Raw genomic sequence first — 23,994 nt, forward strand, 5'->3', positions numbered from 1 at the left:
CACAGAAAAAGAACCATGATCTGACAGTTTTAATACAAAGAAAGCAAAATAAACAAACATCATCAACTGAAATGCAATTTTAACATGTCCAGGGGCCTCAGCACTACAGTGTAAATAAGAGCCACTGGGAAAAGAAACCAAACACATTTTAAATGCAATAATAGCCAATGAATGGTATCTACAAAACTGCGCGTCTCTGAGGCGAGCATGCAACCCCTTCAGAATCAAAGCTTGCTTTGCCAGCTTTAAAGGGTTTTAAGTGATTCCTTCTCGCTTTTACAATTTCTGGGGCTGAGGTGTCCCCTGCTCTCTGAACAGGGGTAATCACAGAACCGAAAGAAGCTCAGTTTCCAGTGGGCTTTGCCATTTTAGTTTTTAAATCTTTGTTCTTTCAAAAAGACAAAAAAGAATCCATGTTACACTCACAGCAGAATCAACATAACATAACATTAACATAGCCAAACTGCGTGATGTTTTGTTCTGGTTTTTTTTAAATCACACATTTATTTGGAGTTCACGGTAATTTTATAATTTGTATCAGAAAAGCTGGACTGGAAAGAGTTTCCTTGCAAGAGAAATGATTCTGTGCAGAAGGCAAAACCGCAGCTCAGGTTTTGATACCTGCTGTCGTCGCAGAGCTTGGACAGACTCTCCATATGCTGGAACCCTCTGAAGCCACAAATACACAATTCAGACAGCACACCCATGTTGAAAGATTTGAAAAAATCATGTGCATACCCCATCTCACGCAAAAGTATAAGAAATAGGCCATGCAATGGAGTACAAGCCACTCTCATAAAGTCTTACGAGTTCCTCTAAATCCATTAAAACTGATGTTCTCCGGGCGTTAATGCATTTCACCAATTTTCTGTAGCACACAATTCTAGTAGCCACACTGGTGCTGGAAAAAACTGGAACCTTTGTGGGCTGTGAGACCTTATTCAAGGACCAACAAAGCAGACGATGTAGTTCATGACCAAGTCACCAAATTCATGACTCAGTCCTGATGAAGTGTCACAAGCATTTTAACACCGCCAATGACTAAGATTCTGCTAATTCAGTCACCTCTGGACACCTCCTGCTGTCCCCCATATTGTGGCTATTTTCTCTCAAGGACATCTTCTAGATCAGGGCTTTTCAAACCCGGGGCTGTGTCCCAGTGCTGGGTTTTGCAGACTGTGGGAGGAAGCACTGCTGACCTAGGGCCCAGCGAGGCTCTCTGTACGTCTGAGCTGTTCTCACGACGATTGCCCAGAGCAGCAGAAGAGCAGGCACTGCGTGGGTCAGGGTGGCTGAGAGCATAGGGTAAGAGGAACACTGGGGAGAGAGTGAGGATTGGGGAACGTGGGGAAGAGAATTAATGCTGTGAACAAGAGAAGAGAGAGGAGACCTGATATGCAGGTAGCACTTTCATTTTTTCATCATAATTGGAAGGAGATCTCAAGCTGACCCAACTGTCACATTAAATAATGCAAATGAAACAACCTGATCTTTTTCTTTTTTACCATATTTCTTTTATACGCTTTGAAATAGTTTATGCAAAATATCAATGCTTAATTTTAGTTCTTACTCAAAATAAAGTGATTAAAACTAGCAAATATTCTTTTATGAAAACTCAGATTTTGAGGCCCATATTCAGCACTGCAGGGGGTAAGTTATCCAGATAATTTTATTCAGATATTTAGCTGAATATATTCAGATAAAGTCTGAGTTATCTGGATAATTTTAGAACTACTCTCTGGCATGAATAGACTTAGCTGGATAACTCTGGGAAATCAGAATTATCCAGGTGAGTCGTCCAGCTAAGAGGCCGATACAGTAAAAATTGCGGGAGAGCGGGCGAGCGCCCAGGCCACTCTCCTGTGCGCGCGATTCAGTAAATAAAATTATTCAAATTAGGGCCCACGGTAAAAAGAGGCGCTAGGGACACTAGCGCATCCCTAGCGCCTCTTTTTGGACAGGAGCGGCGGCTGTCAGTGGGTTTGACAGCAGACTCTCAATTTTGCCGGCATCGGTTCTCAAACCCGCTGACAGCCACGGGTTCGGAAACCGGACGCCGGCAAAATTGAGAGTCCGGTTTTCAACCTGCGAGCAGCGGGCCGATTTTAAATTTTTTTTATTTTTGATTACTTTTAACTTTTGGGACCTCCGACTTAATATCGCCATGATATTAAGTCGGAGGGTGTACAGAAAAGCAGTTTTTACTGCTTTTCTGTGCACTTTCCCGGTGCCGAGAGAAATTAACGCCTACCTTTGGGTAGGCGCTAATTTCTGAAAGTAAAATGTGAGGCTTGGCTGCACATTTTACTTACTGAATCGCGCGGGAATAACTAATAGGGCCATCAACATGCATTTGCATGTTGCGGGCGCTATTAGTTTCGAGGGGGGGGTTGGACGCGCGTTTTCGACGCGCTATTACCCCTTACTGTATAAGGAGTAAAGTTAGTGCTTCGAAATCGCGCGTCCAAATGCGGGTTAACAGTGCGCTCCACCGGAGCGCACTGTACTGTATCGGCCTGTAAGTTATTCCTACCCTGGACCATCTCCAACGTATTTAGTTAAACAGATAAACTGGAACCAGTCAGTGGAAGTTTTAAATCCAGGACCTCATTATTGCCCAGGTCATAGGGATCAAGTATTTTTCTTCCACTGGGTCCTAAGATAATAGTTTTAAAAGTTTTATGCTCCAGACATAAAATCTGCCTGCTCCAGCTCCAGTACTCTCTGAAGAGGCGGCTTGTGAGGACTCAAAAGCTCTTGAACTACCATCGCCTTCCTTGTTAGCCCTCAAATGAATCACACTTACTAAGGCTCCAGTTTGCTCATTTTCTGAACAAGGTAGGATGCAGGAATGAAGCATTAAGCCAATGAGCCCACAGCACTAATATTGCTTCCTGAATGTGTGCAAACTTTTACAATGGCGCATTTTCATCTGAGAAAAGCTGTATTAAACATTTTCTTAAAACCAAATATTCTACCAAGCCATGCAGCTAATAAGGGAGAGTAGCGTGCACTCACCTTATCCCTAATGTGAATGTTTGTTAAGTACTCCGAAGGAACATGGAAGTCTTAATAAAGGAACAAGAATGAACTGCAATTAGTTAAACCGCATAACTCTCTCGCCTAGACAAATAGTACCACATAGCATAATGTAAATGCTCTCCCCTACCAATATCTTGAGGTCGACAAGGTGAAGATGCCCAAGGTGATGCAAATTTTGGATAGAGATTTCTACGGGGATAAAAGGTTGAGAGACTTATAGTAAAAAAAAAAAAAAAAAATCCCCCCAAAAACTTCAAATGGGCAACTCACAAAGCAATTCCTCAAAAAAACCAAAATCATTTATGACTGCAGTCATTAAAAAATAGATGCATTTTCTTACTCTTTTTCAGGCAATAAATAAATGACTGGGCTCTCTCTTAAGAACTTGGAAATAAAAGGTCAAACAAACAACAAATGGAAGGTGATATCTTTTTACTGAACTAACATCATACATTTAAGCTTGAAGAGCTCCAAATCTGCTTGCACCAATTGGATACTGCAGCTCTCCTGAGACCTGAAGCTACATTTATCACGCACCAAATGAGAGAGGGGGGGGGAAAAAAAAGGCCCAGGGGAAAACCTGTAGTCATGGGCATGCTTGGAACTGGACCCAGTACCGCAGGTACTAAACTGGGTCTCATTTACCACATGGGCTGACAAAAGGAGGCCTGGGAGATATGTCTGCTGTGGTCAGTTCATGCTCTGCCAGTGCAGAACCAAGCACGGTCACAGACCGTAGCACAGGGAGCAGAGACCTCTCCGTGCCAACTACATCAAGAAGTCTGGTTCATGATACACAAAGCACACTGCCGCAGTGCTGATGTACCTCTTCTAGTGTTGGATCAGCTAATGTGGGAATGTCCTTAAAACTTAGGGGAAAGGAGGCTGTCAAACAGATGATATATTTTTTTCCTGACATTTCCTCCAGATTAATTGCTTTCTACAGCTTGCTAATATTAGCACAGCTCTCTCTCAGAGACCACTACTCTCATTGCCTCATGAGAACTCAAGAGGTGCCATGCTAGTGAGACCAGCATGCTGATCCTGACACTTGGAAGTACCTGGCAGATCCATTCTAAATTATTCACTCCTAGCAGTAAGAGTTGGTGATCCCCAAGTCTACCTGGCTACTAACTGCTTTCTGGCCTGCCTCAAGGAACTTGTACAAACCTTTTTTAAAATCCAGCTCTACTACAAGTCTTAATTACATTCTTGGAAGGGCTGATTTGATGCTATAGCTGTAAGTGTGAATGTATTAGGCTCTGCCACTCCTGGGAGCTCCAAGTGGGTTATAACTGGGAGAGGCGGTGAAATCTAGCTCTCAGGTGAGGGATGAAATTATTTTTGGTAGCCAGATGTGGTGGGGGTGAGGGTGGGGGGCCTCGAAATCTGGTGTTGCACTGAGCCCAGAAATTATTTAAACCGGTGTTGATCCTCGAGCAACAAATTCCAGAGCTTACTGGTTTGCTGACTGTAAAACATACACTCTTAAATTTGTTTTAAATCTGCTGCTGGTTTGTTTCCGGAAGTGTCCCTTAGTCCATTCCCTATTAACTGTTCCACATCACTCCGGATTTTATAAACCTCTATCATAACCCCTAACCTGTTTAGCCTTTTTCGTAAATATCATCATTCCATTCCCTTTATCAGTGTTGCTGCCCTTTTCTGCACCTTATCTACTTGGAGATGGGGTGATCACAACTGTATTCAGTACTCAAAGCGCAGTGGCTCCATAGATCGAGCTATACAGAGGTATTATGATATTCTCTTTTTATTCTCCATTCCTTTCCAAACATCTGCTTTTTTGGACTGCCACTACTCACTGAGCTGAGGATTTCAACGTACTGTCCAAAATGGTTTCCAAGCTCCTTTTCCTAATGTGGAACCCAGCATGTGCACATAGTGTCTCTCTCTACATATTCTGCTTTACACAGGGGTTTCCTGCTTTCTGCCTCTTGTTTCTGTAGTCTACATTCAATTTCTTTGTGCACCGAGAACTAGATTTCACTGGCCTTACATTTCAGTCTTTTCAAAGTGCTTTGATTCACTTGTACTCCAGTACTGATCAGTATTCTTTAGCATTGAGGCCTGGAGCTCCTGATAATCCTTACTTATTCACACATGAGTAATCAGCTCCTTACTGACACTCTTGGTTTTAAGTTGTTTTTGCTTTCTATTCTAATGCATGATACAATTATTTCCCTTTAGATCATAGCCTACGAGAGTGTTCTTCACTTCCTCAGAATCTCATACTCCTTAGCTGTCGACCAGTGGTTTTTCCCATGTCTGCAGCGAGACCTTCCATCTTGACTAGGAATGCCATGGCAAACACTCTTTAAGGGTTGCCTGCCAATAAGCAATCCTGATTATGGGTTCAGAAGGAACTAAGCCATAATAGCATTAACCATATGGCTTCTGTTCAGTAATCTTCTAAAGCTCTACGTATTCCTCTAACCCTACTGCCTTTCAAAGCCGTATTTTATTGTATTATTTACTCTTCCCCATTATGTCGGAGAATTTTTTTTTGGAGATGACTAGCCCCTACTAATGGGAATCCATGGAAAGTACTTACCCTTTTGAGGAAAATGTACCTTCAAAAATTGTTTTTGGATGGTAGTATTTTTTCATGGATTCACTCAACTCAGAAAAGGGTAGAAAGAGAATAGGAAAATCAAACAACTCACCCAGTTCCCCTTTACGAGTTGCATATATTCATTCTCCTCTAGAGCTAGACTTTCCTAAGCTGATAATGAATTGCCAGTTGGTGCAAATGGTTGATATCAGTGCTGCGCCTCCAGTATAGCCGAGTTCTAATTTCCAGAACTCTAAGCTTGGGAAGCTTCTCTGGGGAGAAAGCAACTGATCACATGACTCAGCTGGGTGAGGTCATGAAAAATACTTCCCTTGGAAGAGAAAAGTACATTTTTAAAAAGATGAGATGGGAAGTATACTGTGTAATCATGAACTAGAAAAAGTAGGGCCTAGGATAAGGGCACTTAAATCAGTCCAAATATAAATAAATGAAATATATTTGCATTTATTTAAGCCACTTGGTCTCTCATTTCCCTCTTAATACAGTTAATTTCAATATGTTCAAAGTTTACAAATTTGCTAAACTTGGTAAAATTATTAAAAGTAAAAAAAAAAAAAAAAGCTAAAGATAGCTATAATATAGAGAATTGAAAGGTTCCACAATTTCTACATTCATAATTACCCAATAAGTTTGATGGTAAGAACCCAAACGTGAGAAGGAGGTAGAAAACCAAGATCGCAGATTAGTGCTGTAAATATTTTTGTGCTTGTGCAATTACTGTGGTCAGAGACATGCCTAGATATATCTGATATTCAGTTATATAACACTATTGGACAATGGACACTATTTGACAACCACACTGCTCAATTTCTCTACCATTTTATAATAAAAGAAAAACTTACTCTGGAGAGTTGAGATTGAGGCCTAGTGTTGTTAAGTCACTTCCTAATGCAAGATGTACCATTCCAGGGTCTGTCTCTGCTGCCCTGATAAACGTTAACAAGCCGATCATTCCAAACTGATCCGTCACCATGCCTTGAGGAATGTTGGTTACCCGACCTAAAAAAAACAAAAAGTTGTACTGTCATTTTAACAATAAAATCTAGATTTGGCAGAATCCAAAGCAAGATATATACCTTTGGATATTCTTCTCTATAGATTCAGATTTAGGTGTAGGGTTAATAGAGCTCTTTGCAACACACTAACTTAAGATGCCAAACAGACTCTGCATAATTGAGGGTGAAGATAACAGCAGAACTAAAAAAAAAATCCAGAGACTGTGGGAATTAGGAAGACTTCACACATTCGTTTCCAGATTGACACCTCTGTGATACACTTTGAATGCAACAGTTATTCCCTGTGGTAGAAGAGAGGGGACATCTCACTGAAGACAGAATTTCTGCTTGCTACTAACTTATGAAAAGTTGAAACAGTGAACACTTCCTCATATCCATCAAGTTAGCAAGAAGATAGACTGTATGCTCAAGGACACCGATATGGAGACCCGTTGCTCATAGGCCATTTCTGATTCTTCATTTATTTATTTATTTATTTTTAATATACCGATGCTCAAGACCAGGTCTTATTGTACCGGTTTACAATAAACTAGGGGGTAAACCAGTTAACACTGAAAGCGAAAGTTACATTACAACAGAGTTTGATTCTTCCCAGCAATCGCTGACTTTCACAACATGGTGTATAAGCAAGATTTTAAGATTAAAAGAAAACAAAAAGGCTGTTCTGAGAGTTGAGATGTTGCTAATCATAGAAACATAGAAATGACGGCAGAAGAAGACCAAATGGCCCATCCAGTCTGCCCAGCAAGCTTCACACATTTTTTCTCTCATACTTATCTGTTTCTCTTAGCTCTTGGTTCTATTTCCCTTCCACCCCCACCTTTAATGTAGAGAGCAGTGATGGAGCTGCATCCAAGTGAAATATCTAGCTTGATTAGTTAGGGGTAGTAGCCGCCGCAATAAGCAAGCTACACCCATGCTTATTTGTTTTACCCAGACTATGTTATACAGCCCTTATTGGTTGTTTTTCTTCTCCCCTGCCGTTGAAGCAGGGAGCTATGCTGGATATGCGTGAAGTATCAGTCTTCTCCCATGCTGTTGAAGCAGAGAGCCATGTTGGATGTGCATCGAAAGTGAAGTATCAGGCACATTTGGTTTGGGGTAGTAACCGCCGTAACAAGCCAGCTACTCCCCGCTTTGTGAGTGCGAACCCTCTTTTCTTCTCCCCTGCCGTTGAAGCAGAGAGCTCTGCTGGATGTGTGAAGTATCAGTTTTTCTTCTCCCCTGCCGTTGAATCAGAGAACTATGCTGTATATGCATTGAAAGTGAAGTATCAGGCTTATTTGATTTGGGGGTAGTAACCGCCGTAACAAGCCAGCTACTCCCCTCTTTGTGAGTGTGAATCCTTTTTTCCACATTTCCTCTTGCTGTTGAAGCTTAGAGCGATGTTGGAGTCACAGTAAGCATGTGTATGTTTATTTAATAAGGGTATTGACTCCAGGCAGTAGCCATCATTCTGGCGAGTCACCCACTCTTCATTGGCAGCCTCTTGACTTTATGGATCCACAGTGTTTATCCCACGCCCCTTTGAAGTCCTTCACAGTTCTGGTCTTCACCACATCCTCCGGAAGGGCATTCCAGGCATCCACCACCCTCTCCGTGAAGAAATACTTCCTGACATTGGTTCTGAATCTTCCTCCCTGGAGCTTCAAATCGTGACCCCTGGTTCTGCTGATTTTTTTCCTACGGAAAAGGTTTGTCGTTGTCTTTTGATCATTAACACCTTTCAAGTATCTGAAAGTCTGTATCATATCACCTCTGCTCCTCCTTTCCTCCAGGGTGTACATATTTAGATTCTTCAATCTCTCCTCGTACGTCATCCGATGAAGATCCTCCACCTTCCTGGTCGCCCTTCTCTGTACCGCCTCCATCTTGTCTTTGTCTTTTTGAAGATATGGTCTCCAGAACTGAACACAGTACTCCAGGTGAGGCCTCACCAAGGACCTGTACAAGGGAATAATCACTTCCCTTTTCTTACTCGATATTCCTCTCTCTATGCAGCCCAGCATTCTTCTGGCTTTAGCTATCGCCTTGTCGCATTGTTTCGCCGACTTCAGATCATTAGACACCATCACCCCAAGGTCCCTCTCCTGCTCCGTGCACATCAGCCTTTCCCCCCTCATCGAATACAGTTCATTCGGATTTCCACTCCCCATATGCATGACTTTGCACTTCTTGGCATTGAATCTCAGCTGCCATATCTTCGACCACTCTTCCAGTTTCCTTAGATCTCGTCTCATTCTCTCCACTCCTTCCGGCGTGTCTACTCTGTTGCAGATCTTAGTGTCATCCGCAAAAAGACAAACCTTACCTTCTATCCCGTCCGCAATGTCGCTCACAAAGATATTGAACAGGACCGGTCCCAACACCGATCCTTGCGGTACACCACTTAAAACCGCTCTCTCTTCAGAGAAGGTTCCATTTACCATCACACATTGTCTTCTGTCCGTCAACCAATTTGCAATCCAGGTCACCACCTCGGCACTCACTCCCAAGCTTCTCGTTTATTCACCAGTCTCCTGTGCGGAACCGTATCAAAAGCTTTGCTGAAATCCAAGTATATGATATCGAGCGCTCTTCCTCGATCCAATTCCTTGGTTACCCAGTCAAAAAAGTCAATCAGATTTGTCTGACAGGATCTTCCTCTGGTGAATCCATGCTGCCTCTGGTCCATCAATTCTCCCGACTGTAGATAGTTCACTATTCTCTCTTTCAACAGTGACTCCATTACTTTTCCCACCACCGAAGTGAGGCTAACCGGTCTGTAGTTACCAGCCTCCTCTCTGTTCCCACTCTTGTGAAGCGGGACCACCACCGCTCTTCTCCAATCACTCGGCACCACTCCTGTTTCTAGGGATCTATTGAACAGGTCGCACAGCGGTCCCGCCAGCACATCTCTGAGCTCCCTCAGTATCCTTGGATGAATCCCATCAGGCCCCATGGCTTTGTCCACTTTCAGATTCTTTAGCTCTTCCCATACATTATCTACTGTAAATGGATTTTCCTCTGTTCCGCTTCCCTCCAGTTTCTTGTTGTGTAGAGATGGTCCTTCTCCAGGGTCTTCTTTAGTGAACACAGAGCTGAAGTATTCGTTTAATATTTCTGCCATTTCTTCGTCTCTCTCCACACATTGATCATTTCCACCTTTCAATTTCACTATACCACTTTGGACTTTTCTCTTTTCGCTGATGTATCTGAAAAATGTTTTGTCACCATATTTTATCTCCTTGGCAATCCTCTCTTCTGCTTGACTTTTTGCCAACTTGATTAATTTCTTAGTCTCCCTCAGTTGAATCAGATATTCTTCTTTGTGCTCCTCCCTTTCGGATCTTTTGTATTTCTTGTATGCAGTTCTTTTAGCTTTAACTTTGTCAGCCACCTCCTTTGAGAACCAGATAGGTTTCATTTTTCTTTTGCTTTTCTTTACATTTCTAACATATAGAGCAGTTGCCTTGGCGATTGCTCCTTTTAGATTGGTCCACTGTTGATCCACATCTCTCTCATTTTCCCATCCATTTAGTTCTTGGCTCTCTGAAATGATTAATAGCACTGTACAAGGATCTAGCCTCTATATCATTGCTTGGCCAACAAGGATGTTGTGGACATTTTGAAACAAGCAAGCAGACAGGATTCTATGACACAGAGTTCAACTGCTTAAAGCAATCACATACAACACCATGCTGCTATACTGTAAACAGATCCCTGTGGATTATTTTTGATGACCTTCAAATGAGATGTTTTGATATGGAAATCTGTGCACAGCATTTCGACTATACTATTCTCTCTCATCCTGTGGCAAAAGTCGATTGGCACTATAATGAACCTGAATGCCATTGTCTCTGAGTATTGAGATTCAAGGGATATCTTGATTAAAAGTTTATGCAAAAAGTCATATTATACAGACAGAATATCATTGGATATCTAGTGACGGCATTAGAAATCACATAACCCTAGTACTTTGCAGCCTCCATTTGGCTTCCCATCTGGTGGAGGGCTCAATATAAAACGGTTCCATAGACCAACGCTCTACTTGGAATTTTTATAATCCAGATAGAGTATTGTGCTCTGCACAAAGAGGCTTGTTGGATGTTCCCTCTGTAAAGCAAGTGAGATTGGGAGACACAAGGGAGCAAGCATTCTCGGTTGGGGCACCGATGCCATGGAACCCTTTTGCCCAGGAACTTCATCAGATGGTCTGTCATTAAACTTGTAGGAAAATGGCTAACACTTTCATTTTCAAACAGGCCTTCTCCTTACAGCCTGCTTTCTATTACCAGAGCATAGCTGTAGTTACTCAGGTTTTATTAATGATTTGTATTTAAAGTCTTTTTTATGTTATATCGTTTGGATTATGAATGTCAATCTGTACGTCACTTAGGGCCCTGGTTTAAGCAGCCTATGAATAAATAAATAAAAATTCTTGAGGCCAAAAACCCCTCTAAAGAGTTGTTTCCTATTGTTAGTCACACTTTGAAACGACTGCAAAATGACTCTATTGCAGGCCATGGTTCCAGAAGCTGGGAGTTTAGCAAGTTTGGTTTTTTTTTTTAAATAAAGTGGCTATAATTCAGGAGAAAATAATAAAGTCAGAGGTGAGTGGGATGGACATGTGTGATCAACGGGAGGGTACAGCTGATGTTGCTCATAGCACTGGATGTTCTTGCTTTAGACAGTGTGGAACCGGGGGCTATATAATGTTGGATGGATAAGCTTGCCAAAGGGGGCTGTTCACTAGACCACCACTCTGGCTGGTTCTTAAAAGGTCTGCCTGAGATTGTTTAGAACCTCTTACCGGTAATTGTAAATCAATCATTTGGCTCAGGGACTTTTCCCTAGTTCACTTAAGCAAGCCACAATAAAACCACTACTTAAGAAATCTAATTTGGATCCAGCAGACTCTTCTTACTGTCATCCTGTCTCAAGTCTTGCTTTTATGGTGAAATTACTTGCGTGGCAGGCCAACTGAGGGAATTTCTGGAGGAATCAAAGGGTCTATAGATACTGCACAGCCCAGGTTCTGTTCAGGCTTTAGCACGCAAGGCCATTCTTATCTCTTTGATGGAGGTTGCTGCTAAATACACACTAGATGGAATTCTCCTGGAAGATGCAGAATAAAATATTTCTAAATAAATAAATCAATAATCAAGGGGGATTGGGTTTTCTGGTCCTCCTTGATTTATTGGCAGCCTCTGACACTGTTAGCCATCAGCAGCTCTTAGTGTGATTGGCCAAATGTGTTTTAGAGGGGATGACATTAAAATGGATGGAGTCCTCTCTTACTGATCGACGGCAGACAGTTGGACTTGATGCTCATTTTTCTGATCAATTTTCGTTATCTTTGGGAGTGCCTGAGGGGTCACCGTTGTCACCTGTTCTGTTTAATATCTACCTTCAATCCTAGGAGCGATTGTAGAAGCCTGGGGGGTGAAGGTATATATGCATGCAGATGACATACAGATTTTGGTGCCAATGCAAAATTCCTAGCAGGACTCAATTCAAAGTTAAATAGGTTCATACTGATTATTGCCAATTGGATGTGAACTAATCATTTGAAATTAAATGAAAACAAGACAGATTTTATTGGTGGGGATCTCCCTGTGGCTAGAATAAGATGCAAACATTAAGATTTGTACATTTTTTATTGAATTATCTGTGGTTGTTAAATTTGGGAGTTCTTCTTGACTCAAAACTGAAAATCAAGTACAAGGAATATTTAAGAAAACATTTTGGCCTTGCATTTAGTTAAGCAGCTTAATTTATTTATTTTTTTTTTTGCAACTTCAAGACTTAAGAACAGTGATGCAAGCGCTGATTAGGTCACATTTTAGACTACTGCAATTCTATTTATATGGGTCCCCTAAAAGGATTGACAGCAGACTACAATTGGTGCGAAATGCAGCACTGGTTGGGAAAGATCTACTCCTCTATTGAAAGCTTTGTACTGGCTATTAGTCCAAATGCAAATTCAATTTAAAATTGTAATCCCTTGTATTATGGGCCGTAGTGGGGATTAGCCCTACTTATTTGACAGAAAGGTTTAGGAGGTCAGTCAAGAAATTAGAGTAGAAGTCCGTATGAATGAGATGTACAAAAAGCTAATCCTGAAAAGGGAGGGAGGCTGCCAGCGGCCCAGTCAAAACCGCCCGCGCAAAAGCAGAGACCTCCCTACCCTAACATCCAAGCAGTAATGCTTGGAGAAGATGTGGAATGCGGTCTAATCTGCTTCGGTGATGCTCCCTCCTTACCTCCACCATGGAGCACAAACAGGCAATCAGATGTCCGAACAGTCTTAGTCATGTCTGAGCAGCGCAGTAAATGACGCTTGACATCCAAGAAACGCAAAAGGCGGTACTCAGCTTCTTCTCTGTCCCTTCCAAGGGAGGTAGAGAAATGGACCGATTCAAATGAAAATCCGAAACCATTTTGGGCAAAAAGGAAGGCACAGTCTGAAATTGAACTGCACCTGGAGTCAAATGGAGAAAAGGCTCATGCAGGAAAGAGCCTGCAGCTCAGAGAGCCAACGTGCTGAACAGATTGCTACAAGAAAATCTGTCTTCAAATTAAGCAGCCACAAAGAAAGAGTAGGCAACAGCTGAAAAATCGGACCTGCCAAGAACGAGGACAAAGTTAAGATCCCACAAAGACACTAGAAGTTGCAACAGGGGCGAAGATGTTTTAACTCCCTGCAAGAAATGGGACACATCTGGATGGGAAGATAAAAGCCCTCCATTGACTCTTCCCCTGTACAAACCAGTGCCACAATTTGAGCCTTCAAGGTATTAAGGGTCAAACCCTTAAAGCAAACTGTCCTGTAAAAATTCCAAAATCAAACAAATATCCACCTTGAACAGTTGAGTACCTTGCTCAGAACACCAAGCCTCAAAGACCCTCCATTCTCTAACAAACTAGAGAAGTAGAACATTTCTGGGCCCGAAAAAGAGTGGAAATTACAGAAGGCGAATAACCACACTTCAACAGCTGAGCCCTTTCAATGGCCAAACCTAAGACAGAACCGACCCGGATCCTCGTGCAGAATGGGCTCCCAACATAAGAGATCCATCCGAGACAGTAGCTGGAGGGGACTGCCCACCAGAACTCTCTGGTGATTGGCATACCATGGCGTTCAAGCCCAATCCGGAGCCACTAAAAGGACAATGTTGGTTTGACTTGCAATCTTCTATACCAGCCTGCTTTTCAAAGGCCAAGGTGGGAAAATATATACAACAGGGCATCATATGGCCTGAATGAGAGCATCTATGCTCATCGCTTTTGAGACCTGCCTGTTACTGAAGCATGGAACTTTCACTTTGCTGAAGTTCATCAACAGGTCTAGATTCGGTAGGCCCCAGCGGTCCACCAAGAGCTGAAAGGCCTCATCTGCCAGCTACCATTCTCCTGGGTCAAAGCTTCTCCTGCTGAAGAAATCTGCTCCAATATTGTCCTTTCTGGCAATGTGAAAGGCGGATATGCTTAGGAAATGCTGCTCCGTCCATACCATGAGCGCATCTATCTCCTCCGACATCTGTCGACTCTTGGTTCCACCCTGATGATTGATGTAAGCACCGTTGTTACATTGTAGGACATTATCTTGACTGCCTGAGCCTATAGCCGCTTGGCGAACCAAACCGCTTGTGCCTCCAAGTCTGTTGATGTTCCACTGCCACTCCTCCTCATTCCAGCACCCTTGCACCACCAACTCCTGACAGTGAGCCCCTCCAGCCATGGAGGCTTGCATCTGTCGTGAGTAACAACTAATCAGACGTCATCAGGGAAATTCCCTTCCTGAGATGGTCTGCATGTAACCACCAGTTGAACTGGGATTTCACCTCTAACGGAAGGCACAATCTCACAGCATAGTTCTGCGACTGTGGACTCCCATTGGGAGAGCAAGGTATGCTGAAGAGGGCACATATGTGCCCTCACCCAGGGAACTGCTTCTAACGTGGCAGCCATGAACCCCAGGATCTGTAGATAAGCCCACATGGTCGGATGAAGAGTTCTGCAGGGATCAGACTCGCAGCATCAACGAGTGGATCCGAGACTCCAGCAGAAACACTTTGCCCTGCCTTGTATCGAATCGAACCCCAAGATACTCCAGGGTCTGAAATGGCTGCAAATTGCTCTTGGCCAGATTACCACCCAGTCTTGCTCTTGCAGCAAGGAAACCACCCTGCAGGAAGCATGAAGAGTCTCTTCCAATGTCTTGGTTTGAATCAACAAGTCGTCCAGATAGAAGTGAACTAGAATGCCCTCCTTATGAAGGGCCACCGCTACCACTGGGAACTGTAGGTATTCCGAAGGGCAAGGACTGAAACTGGTAATGATGATCCAAGATGGCAAACTGGATGAACCACTGATAGTTTTGCTGGATGGGAACATGGAGATACATATCCATCAGATCCAGAGATGTGAGGTACTCCCCTAATTGAACCGCCATTAGGACAAAGTGCACCATTTCCATCAAGAAATGTGTGACTCGTAGATGCCGGTTGAAGTCCTTGAGATCAGGTATGGACTGATCGAGGCCGCCCGAAACCGTGGCCGCCCGAAACCACGCTCACTACAGCACCGCCGGCTAATCAGAGGCCGAGAACCACTGGTAGGGGCAGCCCTTTAATTCAGGGCTAGCACCTCGGCGCTGCGCACCGGGCATCGCACGCCAAAGGAGCACAACAAAGGGGCCTGCCCCTCTGTGCGCCCCTTAGTGCGTCCCAGTAATAAGCAGTAGTAAGCGGTTACAATCTCTCAAATCACGGTGAACCTAGAAGATGTGGTAGGCCTGATTGACAAACTGAAGAGTAGTAAATCACCTGGACCGGATGGTATACACCCCAGAGTTCTGAAGGAACTAAAAAATGAAATTTCAGACCTATTAGTAAAAATTTGTAACTTATCATTAAAATCATCCATTGTACCTGAAGACTGGAGGATAGCAAATGTAACCCCAATATTTAAAAAGGGCTCCAGGGGCGATCCGGGAAACTACAGACCGGTTAGCCTGACTTCAGTGCCAGGAAAAATAGTGGAAAGTGTTCTAAACATCAAAATCACAGAACATATAGAAAGACATGGTTTAATGGAACAAAGTCAGCATGGTTTTACCCAGGGCAAGTCTTGCCTCACAAATCTGCTTCACTTTTTTGAAGGAGTTAATAAACATGTGGATAAAGGTGAACCGGTAGATATAGTATACTTGGATTTTCAGAAGGCGTTTGACAAAGTTCCTCATGAGAGGCTTCTAGGAAAAGTAAAAAGTCATGGGATAGGTGGCGATGTCCTTTCGTGGATTGCAAACTGGCTAAAAGACAGGAAACAGAGAGTAGGATTAAATGGGCAATTTTCTCAGTGGAAGGGAGTGGACAGTGGAGTGCCTCAGGGATCTGTATTGGGACCCTTACTGTTCAATATATTTATAAATGATCTGGAAAGAAATACGACGAGTGAGATAATCAAATTTGCAGATGACACAAAATTGTTCAGAGTAGTTAAATCACAAGCAGATTGTGATAAATTGCAGGAAGACCTTGTGAGACTGGAAAATTGGGCATCCAAATGGCAGATGAAATTTAATGTGGATAAGTGCAAGGTGATGCATATAGGGAAAAATAACCCATGCTATAATTACACCATGTTGGGTTCCATATTAGGTGCTACAACCCAAGAAAGAGATCTAGGTGTCATAGTGGATAACACATTGAAATCGTCGGTGCAGTGTGCTGCGGCAGTCAAAAAAGCAAACAGAATGTTGGGAATTATTAGAAAAGGAATGATGAATAAAACGGAAAATGTCATAATGTCTCTGTATCACTCCATGGTGAGACCGCACCTTGAATACTGTGTACAATTCTGGTCGCCACATCTCAAAAAAGATATAATTGCGATGGAGAAGGTACAGAGAAGGGCTACCAAAATGATAAGGGGAATGGAACAACTTCCCTATGAGGAAAGACTAAAGAGGTTAGGACTTTTCAGCTTGGAGAAGAGACGACTGAGGGGGGATATGATAGAGGTATTTAAAATCATGAGAGGTCTAGAACGGGTAGATGTGAATCGGTTATTTACTCTTTCGGATAGTAGAAAGACTAGGGGACACTCCATGAAGTTAGCATGGGGCACATTTAAAACTAATCGGAGAAAGTTCTTTTTTACTCAACGCACAATTAAACTCTGGAATTTGTTGCCAGAGAATGTGGTTCGTGCAGTTAGTATAGCTGTGTTTAAAAAAGGATTGGATAAGTTCTTGGAGGAGAAGTCCATTACCTGCTATTAAGTTCACTTAGAGAATAGCCACTGCCATTAGCAATGGTTACATGGAATAGACTTAGTTTTTGGGTACTTGCCAGGTTCTTATGGCCTGGATTGGCCACTGTTGGAAACAGGATGCTGGGCTTGATGGACCCTTGGTCTGACCCAGTATGGCATTTTCTTATGTTCTTATGTTCTAGCTAACAGATTCACTCTCTGCTTTGGACTTCCTTCTTAACTTCCTAACAGGACGATTCAGATTCAGATCAAGAACGAATGGATCTTAATTTCACCCTCCTTCTCCCTTCCAGCTTACCAGTAGACTCACCACCACGCTACACCCCACTTTATCCTACTACTTGACCTCTCAAGACAATCATGACACAAGGCTACTCAATACCCATCTTACACAACTTCCTCACCAGAGAGAACTCATCCACGCAGCACCAAATTAGCTCCAACAGAACTCTCATTCCAATCATGATCTCCCCCTTTACTCAACTCCTTGGCCTTGCCCTATTCACTCTCTCTTCAGTGCTCAATCGTCACCAAGAAAACTCATATCCTCAATGACTCTAAGCCAGACATCTGTGCTATAACGGAAACCTGGCTCAAACCGATGGATACAGCCTTGATAAATCAGCTCCCTACTCACTTATATGATTTCTTCTCACTTCCCAGACAAAGAAAAAGAGGTGGAGCCTCCTTTTAGCTGCCAAAAAAGAACTGAGTATACCCTACAACCATCCAAGACGGCATCCAAACTAGAGGTTGGCCTGTTCAAATCCAATTCGCTCCAAATCCTCCTCATATACGCTCCACCAGGAATTTTAGACTCAGACGCCTCCCCTATGGTTGAAACCATAGCCAAATACTTAAACTTGGACTCCCCAGCCATAATCTTAGAGGATTTCAATCTGCATATTGACTCGACCCCTCTCTCAACCAATTGCGAAGCATTCCTAACCTCCCTCACGGCCATGGGCTTCAAGCAAATTATAAACAAGCCTACGCATAAAGCCAGACACACACTCGACCTCATCTTCATTAACTCCAGCCTCATACAATCCACACTTCCCCCATAAGCCTCCAAGTCCCATGGTCTGACCATTCACTGATCTCCACCACCCTCAAGATGATAGGAAGCTCCTTATCTCACCCCTTCCAATCTACATTGCACTACAGGAAATCCTGCACTTCAGAGGTCCTCAGCAAATCCTTAGCCAAAGAACTTTCTAACCTTAAAGTATCAAACCCTAACTCAGCCTTACTCTCATGGCACAACATCACGGAAGCAGTAGCTAACAGTTTATGCCCCCTCTTGACACAAAAAATCAACCCAGCTCAAAAAAATAAACAACCGTGGTTCTCCAATGAGCTCCGATCATTAAAGCAAGACCTTAGACAGAAAGAAAATAAATGGTGGAAGACCCCTAACCCTTGCATTCTAGCTACATATAAAGCTGCTCTCCACTTTTACAGAAATGCAACATTACGAACAAAAAGGGAATTTTACGCTCTCAGAATCCACAATCTTGTATTTGATGCGAAGGCACTATTCTCTTACGTATCGGAACTCACTAAAACCACCACCCCACCCATCCCGGATGACCAAGCACAATTGAAAGCCAATGAATTCGCATCCTTCTTCCAGAACAAAATCTCCAACCTACTAACATGTCTTCCACCTAGCCCTAACCAGTCGCCCAGTTCCTTATCCTCCTTTCGAAACATTGAAATGTCGTTGGAATCTTTTGAACCCACCTCCGCTATGGAGATTGAAACCATTCTAAAGAGAATGAAACCCTCCACACATCCGTTCGACCAAATCCCAGCTAAACTACTCCTACTGATGCCGGACTCTATCTCCAAATATCTGGCCGATATTATTAACTGTTCACTTTCACAAGGAATCTACCCAGAAGCTCTAAAACTGGCCACCCTCAAACCCATACTAAAGAAACCGAACCTGCACCTTGGTGACCCTAACAATTTCCGCCCTATCTCCAAACTGCCTTTTGTCGCCAAGATCATGGAAAAAGTGGCCAACACTCAATTATCGGAGTATCTTGAAGAACATAAAATTCTCCACGCTACACAATACGGATTCCGCAAATCGCTAAGCACTGAAACCCTTCTCATCTCCCTCACAGACCACCTCAGCATGGGCCTAGACAAAGGGCATTCCTTCTTACAAGTGCTTCTCGATATCTCCGCAGCGTTCAACACAGTAAACCACTCCATCCTACTAAGTCGACTATCTGACATAGGGATAACAGGAACAACCCTCAGATGGTTTGACTCCTCTCTCAGCAATGGAGGCTATAAAGTTAAAGTCAATAACAAGGAGTCCCCACGCATCAATTCTCCACTTGGAGTTCCCCAGGGCTCCTCCCTATCTTCCACCCTCTTCAATGTCTACCTCCTCTTCCCCTCTGCCAATTGCTTACAAATTTAAAACTTAAATACTACATATATGCAGATGACGTACAAATTCTGATCCCTATAACCGAATCCCTTACAAAATCACTCAAGTGTTGGGACAACTGTCTGCAAGCGATAAACCTCCTCCTCACTAGCCTTAACCTGGTACTTAACTCTGCCAAAACGGAACTCCTTATTTCACCACCAGAAGACTGTGACACCCATCAGCAGTGCCACACTAACACTCTAATCACACAAGCAAGAGACCTGGGAGTAATAATCGACAACCACCTGAATTTAAAGAAGTTCATCAACCACACAACCAAAGATTGCTTCTATAAACTACAGGTGCTGAAAAGACTCAAGCCTCTACTTCACTTCCATGACTTCAGATCTGTTCTCCAGGCCATTCTGTTCTCTAAGGTTGACTACTGCAACGCTATTCTTCTAGATCTCCCAGCATCCTCCATTAAACCCCTTCAGATGCTCCAAAACGCAGCTGCAAGAATCCTGACAAACACCAATAGGAGAGATCATATTACGCCTATCCTCAGATCTGCATTGGCTTCCAATTAGCTTTAGAATCCTTCACAAATCCCTCACTATCATCCATAAAACCAACCACCACCAGGTCCCTCTCGACTTGCAAATCCCGCTCAAACTTCACACCTCTTCCAGACCCATCAGGGAAGCTTATAAAGGATCTCTACCCGCCCCTCCAAACAAAGCCGCCCATCTGTCAACCACCAGAGAACGAGCCTTCTCGACAGCGGGACCTACCATCTGGAATGCCATACCTCCGGACCTCAGACAGGAACCCTGTCTTTTGACTTTCAGAAAAAAACTTAAGATATGGTTGTTCAAACAAGCTTTCCCCTAATCAAGGCTAGCAACAATGTCATGTCACAGATCAGATTTAGGCCTATCAAGTACCCACCATCTCTACAGATGTAATTAGTTAATGAGTTAACTTTCTCCCTCTGCATTTCCATCTCCCCAGTTACATACCCCTGTTTTATTGTAACTTTTTTGCTCCTTCTGGTTAAGGTTTATGTTAAAATACTTCTATTCCCTGTAAACCAATATGATATGATCTGTATCATGAATGTCGGTATAAAAAAGTATTAAATAAATAAATAAAATGAAGTTTCCTTCTTGGGCATTACAAAATAAAGGGATTATTGGCCTGTATTTTGCTGCAATTTGAGAACAGGGATCTACCCTCTTCTGAGGGGAGTTGCATGGACAGACCATGAAGGCATCCGGATGAATGCAAAGGAATTCTAGAGCATAACCGTTCCAAACCACTTCAAAAACCCATAGATCCAAAGTAATCTGGGCCCACCTGTGATAAAACCGGGATATCCAACCACCCATCTTCTGCACCTCCAGGTGAGCCCACAAACCTTCATTGGGAAGGCCAAGGGGTTCCGCCTCTGGAGCCTGTATTCTTTCAAGAACATCAGGGGCAAAAGGACCGAGATCTGCAGAAGGGACGGGATCTCTGGGAAGAACTTCTCCTATAAGGCTGAAAATGCTGGTAGTGTTGAGAACGGCCACTCACCCAAGAAGTCCGGGAAATTGCTTCTTATTCTCTGGCAAACACAGGACCTGGGTCTCTCCCCATTTACTTGCCATTTTTTCCAATTCACTGCCAAACAAAAATGAGCCTTTGAAAGGCAGCTTAGTCAGATTGGACTTTGAAATAGTATCTGCAGACCATTTGTGCAGTCACAGCTGTCGCCTGACCACAATAACTGAAGCAACTCCTCTGGCAGCTGTGCATACCAAGTCACAGCCCACGTCTGTCAAGAAGGCAGCCCCCAGTTCTACCTTAGGTCTTAAATCGGACCCAGCGCCACCAGACTCTTGACAAAGTCGTAAGGTAGCCCGAACTACCAAGGTACAACAAGAAGCAATTTGCAAGTTCACTGTCACTGCTTCAAAGGCTTGCTTCAGGATAGTCTCAATCCTTCTATCCTGTACATCCTTTAGAGTCATACCTTGCTCTACTGGGACGGTGGTATGTTTTGTGACAGAACACACCAAAGCATCCACCTTAGGGAAATGCAAATGCTCTCTGGCCTGCGGATCCAAAGGGTATAAACCCGCTAAGTTGCATCCTCCTTTAAAGGACGTGTCTGGCACATTCCATTCCAGATCAATCAACTTCTGGATTGTATCCCAGAGGGGAAAGAAACAAGAAGCCTTGCGAAGGATGACCAAACTAGGATCCTTCTTCTGTGTCCCCAAGCAGACAGGATTAGCCACTCCAAGGGTCTTCAGAGTCTGAGATATCAGACCAAGCAACTCATTTCTCTGAAAGAAATGTAGAAGAGTTCTATATGGCTCCAAATCTGATGGAATATCCCCTTCCTCACCAGGAGAGCCCCCACTGTCATCAATGGTATCATCCTGATCCATCTGCATTTGAGCTTTGTCATACCGCACTGCGCTACGGTGCGGGACAGTTGAAAGCCGAGGAAACGGACCCTTCACCTGCTGTCTTCTTGTTGCTGACTTTTTTTTTTCCCAAAAAGTTAAAAACTTTTACCTGAGCTCAGCCCTCCCCGGCTGAGAGGAGGAATGGGTCCTGGCTATGGAGGGAGGGTCTAAAGCCTTCACCGCTGAGCCTCTCTCAGCCTACAATCGCTAATTGGAATTTAGGTCCTTGCCAGTCAAGGCTCCCGGACTGAAGCACTTTACTGAGGGAGGGTCCGCACGGTATCACCTCAGGAGTGGTGTTACATAGACATCTCCTTTCCAACTTTTTTTTTTTTTTTTTTTTTTTTTTAACTCACAGGCAATCCCTCAAAGGGAATTGCATGTCCATCTGTTGGAGACGGAGAATACTGGCAGGCTGATGTAGGGGGCGGGACTATATAGCCGTGATGTCAGCTTTTGCTCAGTCTCCTTCTGCTGGCAGAGGTGCATAACCCATTCGTTGGGAATGAGCTACCCAAATGTTAAGGACATTTATTCATGTACAAATATTTATATATCGTCCTTCTACATTAGATCAAAACAGTCTACAAGTTAAAACGTATACACAGAATGTACATATAACGAACATCACCCATATACTAACATCAATAGACCCAGAGAGTAGACTGGACTTTTGAAGAGTTTTGCTACTTTTGGGATTTCGAGTGGAACTAGTTCCTGACAGAAGGGATTCCCCCTGGCATCTGAAAGGGCTGGCTTTGATTCTTTTTGCCTTTGTATAGAGTTAACAGCGAAGGTGAAGAGTGGACGATTTTTGATAGTTTTGTTGCTGGCTGCCTGCTCACAAACGGTTAACAGTAAATAGTGACTGCTACAGGAGGCTGCTTTCTCCATGGCCAGAGACAGTGGCTGTGAATTCTATGCTATGTTTGAATGGTTTTGAAGAACTGCTTTTGAAGAAGTTTTGTAGCAGATTTTTTTTTTTTAAAGGATAAAGGGTTTTGTATACGTTTTCCCAGCAGTTTGGATGCTGGAATTGCAATGGGGATATCCTACCCTTCGAGGTAGGGAGAGAGAAGAACTGCAAGGTGGAGAGGAATGGATAAGGAGACCATGGTTTTTCTCATACTGATTTTTTTTTCTTATGCTGTTTTTGACCTTTAAACTTCTTGCCTGGATTTTGATTTCTAAACTGAAGTAAATTTTTGCTGAACACCAATTTGGAATCAGCGACTCTTTCCTTCTTTGGGATCCGGACAGTAAGCAGAGAGTGTGTTTGTATTTTTCTTTATTTCCCATGGTGTCTCTGTGGACCCTCCTGAAGATCCCCTTGCACAGCAACGAAAAGCAGTGATGAATGACAGACACGTCAACACTAAAGGCCCAGGAATTTAAGCTCCCCCCTCCCCCCACCAGAGGAATCCGGAATTGTAGCTCCCCAAATGCAGCCCCCACCCCCCCAAATGGGGGTCCCACTACATGTTTTTCCGTCAAAAATTAAATACCTGGTTGTTTGCACAGTTGTACTCACAAATGATTGTTCCTGTGAGTTGACTTGATAAGATTGGGTTAGATTATTTTTTATATATTTTTATAGGGTATTGTGAATTCATTGCTAGGTTGTATTGTTTTTAATTGTATGTTATGCTTCTGTTTATTTTATGGGAATTTGTGGGTTTAAGATATTGGAAAGCAGAAGAGAAATGCTTAAATTACACAACTGCTCAAGAAGAGCATTAACATTTAAAAGAAACTAAAAAAACACACCATCAGGGAGCACCTGGATCCCTTTTTTCTGCTGGTTGTTGTTTTGCGTTGTTGAACTTTTGTCTCCGGGAAATTTCGGTCCATCTGTACTGGAAGCAGTTTTTCCTGATGCATTTAAACTCTAATAGAAGACAAAACAAGGATAATATAAAGGCAGATAAGATTTCTACAGTCGTGACTATTACAGATCACACACACATTCCCATAAAATGAAATGGCGAAAGTACGATATACTCCAGATCTTTTAAACTTTATGTGCATATGGCAATGGCATTCATTCCTAGTGCTCGAGAGCCACCAAGAGGTTAGGTTTTCAGGATATCCCCAATGAATATGCATGAGATAAATCTGCATGCAGTGGACGAAGGTGCATGCTAATCTTTGTATGCAAATCTAGCTCATGCATAATCATTAGGGATATCCTGAAAACCTGACCTGTTGAGGGCAGGGAGCGAATAGCAC

At 43.1% G+C, this 23,994-nt stretch overlaps 1 protein-coding gene across 7 annotated transcripts in view; it reads right to left on the bottom strand.

Moving 5' to 3' along the window:
* The window catches only part of CNOT2 (CCR4-NOT transcription complex subunit 2), a 246,074-nt gene that overhangs the window by 21,422 nt on the left and 200,658 nt on the right, over positions 1 to 23,994 (bottom strand). For all 7 annotated transcript variants that reach the window (XM_029597190.1, XM_029597192.1, XM_029597193.1 and 4 more), the window contains 4 exons: positions 23,533 to 23,653; positions 6,478 to 6,634; positions 3,170 to 3,231; positions 3,019 to 3,068 (listed from right to left, as the gene is read on the bottom strand). In XM_029597190.1, the coding sequence (XP_029453050.1) occupies positions 3,019 to 3,068; positions 3,170 to 3,231; positions 6,478 to 6,634; positions 23,533 to 23,653 (390 nt within the window). The remainder of the gene's footprint in view (positions 1 to 3,018; positions 3,069 to 3,169; positions 3,232 to 6,477; positions 6,635 to 23,532; positions 23,654 to 23,994) is intronic.

Source organism: Rhinatrema bivittatum, chromosome 4, assembly GCF_901001135.1.
Source record: "Rhinatrema bivittatum chromosome 4, aRhiBiv1.1, whole genome shotgun sequence".
In the NCBI taxonomy this organism is placed as follows: Eukaryota; Metazoa; Chordata; class Amphibia; order Gymnophiona; family Rhinatrematidae; genus Rhinatrema; species Rhinatrema bivittatum.